Here is a 4,764-nt window from a genome sequence, read left to right as displayed (position 1 = left end):
TCCATCACACACATAAAACCTACCGCACTGAAAAGAAAATATTTGAAGAAAACCATTTTTTAAAATTCTACTATAATGTCAGTCATAATACTCTTTTATGCTACTATTTTCCTGTTAAAACGACAAAAAAATATGCTTGCCGCAAAAAATAACTATAATTTTGCTTAAATCAATTGTTATCGTTTCTTCTTCTCAACACATTTTCATTTTTATTATTATCCTTTTTCTTCTCAATGCACCTTAAATGTTTGTGTTTTTGACTTACCGAGCTACCGGGAATTCAGCATCGGTCGCGTTGCGTTTCAGTTCTGTAACAAAAATAGACACGGCATCGCCGATTAGATATGATGGTCAATAGCTTGATAAGAAAAATACGAGCAACATAGCGTTACGTGTACCGATTCGATTAATTCGAAAATTTTCGAAAATAATCACGCGCGACGTTTCTTGATCTATTTAGCGGCCCATTAAGGGCTGCTATGACTGATGACTCAACAGTTCTATACGTATATATGTCATTGATCCGAGGGTCATGTAATTTTCAGCTGGTAAGACGCGTCTTAGAGATCCATTGCGTTGTTCAATTAATTTCACATTATTCTCGCAACATTAATGTCTTATAGTACTTAATATACCCTTGACATGCAAACCATCAAAATCGTAACCTTTGTGATGACAGCTGCTCGTCTTAAACGGTTGAAGTGAACAACTTAGACAGAAATAGCCAATTTGTATCGCGCAAAAGAGAATCCCAACAATGGCATTTATGTGCCCTTTCAAAATAGGACACTTTGTGAAAGCTCACGGCGAATATGCCTCTCCATTTAGAGACCATTCGGAGACCATTACAAAAACCGCTACGCCGAGACTACGCAGGACCGCAAACGCACGCAAGATAAAAGAGAGGGCAAGAAGGAAAAACGCGGCGTTTTGTAAACGCGCATAATCTCCTAAATCCATTACCCAGTTTCCGACGGGCCGCAACCCTTTGACACGTCACACGTGGCCAAATGCGTGGTTAATGCTGTTTAACAAGCGAGATAGAGAGATAGCTTTCGACGTGACGATTCTAGTTCGCCACGCCGAACAAAGGCACGCCGAGCCGAAGAAAGTCAGCAGCAGGACACGATGTTTTGCCCTCCGGATGAGGGATGGCAAAGGGTCCAGACGAACGAACGAACGAATGGACGGTCGGACGGATCCGGCCGAGTTTATTACCCGAATTAATTGGTTTATGTGGGATTGCCCCACTCCGACATGCGTGGTTATATGGTGGAGTCGCAAGGGAAAGGGACGAAGAAAGAGAGGACGAAACGCGCGAGAGAACACTTAGACGAAGAGGATAGATTTCCACGATTATAGCGACATGGATAGTCTCGGTGCTGGAAACTTTACAATCTCTTCAATTATATTTCTTAAGTAAACATACTGTCCTGAATTAATCATTGAATTTGCATCCGACGATGATGTAAACCTTTTGTCGTGTTGATACAGCAACGCGTTTACCGAGGATTATACTCGCGGATTTTCATATTAATATGACGTATTATTCGGCGCGATCACTTTCTCCATATTTCTTTCGTGCTCTTATCTCATCGTTCTACGTGAGAAAAATGCATGTAATCTGATCAGTCATAAGGAACTCAATGCGTTGCTGAGAGTTTCGAGATTTAATATACTTAAAATTGCTGTAAAGTTTACGTACATCGGAGGAGATGCAAAGAGCACGAGAAAGAGAGAGAAAAGGGGGAAGAGAGAAAACCCTTTGAAAACGGAGTAAATAGGGGGATCGCGAGAGAAGAAAGGAGGGGGACGTCGGCGGTGCGGGGAAAGGGGCAAATAAGCAGGAGGGACGTCGACGGGGAAAGGGGGGATCGAGCAATTCGGAGAGTGGTGGTGGAGCATGCGCGGGTGGGAGTGGCACCTTATTCGTCGTACAGCTCCCGCCAAGGGTTTCTGTCAACTACGAACTGCCGGTGCAAAAGGTTCCCGGGTACCTGTTGTAAAGCGTCACAGCGACCGCTCTCACCCGCGCGGCATCCCACGCATGTTTGTAAGGCAAATTGACACCCCGTCGGTGCACGGAAAATTCGTTAAGAGAAGAAGGAAGAAAAATTCGCGACTCATTAATCACGCTCAGATAGAACCGATCCTAACGATCGCGGCAAGCGAGAGAAATCGCTGCGACGAATGGTGATACGAGACTTTCCTGATAAAGTCGCTCGCTTTGCCCATCTCCTCGACTCGTCGATCGAGTTCGTGTGACTGAAAGTGACAGTGAGGATATGCGCTCGTGAGGACGGCGTCGCGCGTCGCGTGAAAGGATACAGTGTCGATAGGCGGGCTCGAGAAAGTGTGCTAAGGTGGTAACGTGGTCTGCGAGAAAGAGGGAAAAAGAGAGGGAGAGTGAGAGAGAGGACGACGGGGGAGTCAAGTGCGACGAGGAGATTGCGTCCGCGGCCAGAAGACAACGTGTGGCGAAAGAAGGTAGAGAAGGTAGGGGTGGACAATCGGGATCGCGCGGCACGTGGCCACGGGCGAAAGTGTCACGTGGGTGGTGGTGCATCGCGCGGTCGTCATTGTCGCGGGTGTTGCGTCGCGCTCGCGAATTTCCGCCAACGTCCTGACCTAATCGGGAGAAAGACTTTCTGGCGAGAAGGGAAACGGCTGCGGGAGATTCGCTAATTCGCGAAAGAAACGCGAACGGAACAGGCGGCAGTTCGCGCTCGTCGATCCCCGACCGCCGACCCTCTCTTCCTCCTGCCGCGCGCGCGCGTGTGTGTGTGTATGTGTTTGTGTACGTGTGTGTAATAAAAAAAAGAGGGGAGAGCGAGAGGAAAACAGAGGGTACGCGTCGGGCGATCACGACAGCCGGATGAAATTCGCGGTGAGGAGCGGTCGTCGCGGTGTCTCACGACGCTCATCCACGCAACGGCTTTCGCCTCGTTGCGTGACTGACGGCAACGGGATCGATTAATTAACAATGAAGAGGAGTCATCACGGTCCGTGAGGGACACATCCGGAGTCGGCAGGGAGCGGAAGAGAAACTCGATGCGGATCCGGCCGTCGTGGCTTCTTCAGGCACGTCGACGTTCGTGGGACGTTGCGGGCAAGTTAATATTCCGCGTTAATTAGCGGCCTGAGCAGCGAAGATCGGGGAGAACGGCGAAACGGCGTTAATGCGCGCAGCGCAAAGCGCGAGAGAGATGTGTTCGTGATGCGAGAAGGAGCGGCGAGTGAGGGTGGTGATTTGTTCTGAGGGGAATACATACATATATATATACACGTGCACAGTGGCGGTGGTACACACCTGGGTAACGTCGTGCGCGCGGAAAAAGGTAGGAAGCAGCCGAGAGAGAGGAGACACACACCGCGGATCCTCGCGTAAAAAGTTCTGCGAACGCGCTCGAGGGAGAGCCGGAAGAGTTGCGGCAGACGACAAACATTTGCGGGGGGCAACGTTTACGCCGGAAGCCATCGCTCTCCTCTCTCCTCTCTCCTCTTCTCCTATCTCGCGGCCCAACAACTGACGATAAAAGGAGAGTCGTTAGAAGCCTGAGAAGAAACGGAAGAAGTGGAGGTAGAGGAGCCCGCAAAATGACCGAAGTAAGCTGGAGTAATAGCGGAACTAGTGCTTTCGCACGGATACACGAGAGCTAAGCGCGGTTATTGCTCGCGGCCGGCTCGCTGGCGAAGGAAAAACACGTGGCGCTGTTGAGAGATTAAAGGAACGGGATTCACCCGTCTGGATCGATTAAATCGTACGGAAGTTGGATAATAAGAAGTACGAGGCGATAATTCAATTTTGATTGAATCCGCGCAAGGTGTCGGCGATATCGGTATTTTTGCGACTCGCGCCCGTACGGCAAATAGAGAGGAGACTCGGAGGCAAGCCGCGACGAGCGGTCCGGGGCCGGCCGCTGAAGACATTCCGCGCGATCCCCTGCCGTGAAATCGGAACGCAAGCACAGGAATTTTTTTCGAGATAACCGACGTGATCGGTATTCCCTGGGTTTTCTTAAGAAGCGTACAGGCGGCAACGAGGAATTCCGCCGCGCGAGAGAAGCGACGGAACGTGGGAAGGAACGTCGTCTCGCGGCTGTGTGCGAACAAATCGGCAAACGCAGAGGTATTCCGGCTCGTTCGGTCGAGCTGCCGGCCGTCGTCGAATCGGATGCAGCCACCCGACTGTCTCTAACGCACCGAGGAATCGACGATTTTCTCGTCGGGAAACACGTTCTCTTTTCCCGAAGTGCCTCTTTCCCTCTCTTTCTTCCTCTCTCTGCTCTCTTTTTCAATCCCCCTTTCTCATTCTCCATCACTTGGCGAGGATCGAGGAGCGTTGAGGTTTTCTACGGTATAGTCGATTACGCGGAAATTCCCGACGGTGTGGGCTACGAGGTGTGACTTTTTCCCTCGCTATCGTCGTCGTCGTCGTCGTCGTCGTCGTCGTTGTACAAACGTTCGCGATTATCGCTGCACAAATGTCAAGTGAACGATGAAGTACTCGGGGGCGCAGGCGAAGAAGAAGAAGCGGAGCGCCACTTCGCGCGGCGAATCGTGCTCCAGGTGCGGCAAGTGTCTGACCAAAATGCAGCTCGTACTACTGTCGGTGCTACTCTACTCCTCTCTGACGACAGGTGAGACAGCTTTAATCTCGCAGGAACGACGACGTTTCCGTTGTTTCCTTCCCTTCTACCCTTCTCCTTCTGCGTCTCTCTCTCTCTCTCTCTCTCTCTCTCTCTCTCTCTCTCTCTCTCTCTC

General features: G+C 50.4%; 1 protein-coding gene across 1 annotated transcript in view; it reads left to right on the top strand.

Annotated features, from left to right (window-relative positions):
• Positions 1-1,945: 1,945 nt before the first annotated feature.
• LOC116842025 overlaps positions 1,946-4,764 on the top strand; it is a 43,742-nt gene continuing 40,923 nt past the window's right edge. Inside the window, exon 1 of the mRNA XM_032810665.1 lies at positions 1,946-4,640. Coding sequence (XP_032666556.1) covers positions 4,499-4,640 — 142 coding nt within the window. The 5' untranslated portion in view covers positions 1,946-4,498. The remainder of the gene's footprint in view (positions 4,641-4,764) is intronic.

Source organism: Odontomachus brunneus, unplaced genomic scaffold (assembly GCF_010583005.1).
Source record: "Odontomachus brunneus isolate Ranch 3 - 2012 unplaced genomic scaffold, Obru_v1 Obru_scaffold_020, whole genome shotgun sequence".
Lineage (NCBI taxonomy): Eukaryota > Metazoa > Arthropoda > Insecta > Hymenoptera > Formicidae > Odontomachus > Odontomachus brunneus.
Note: the sequence above shows the minus strand (reverse complement) of the source record. Positions and strands in the feature narration are given on the sequence as shown.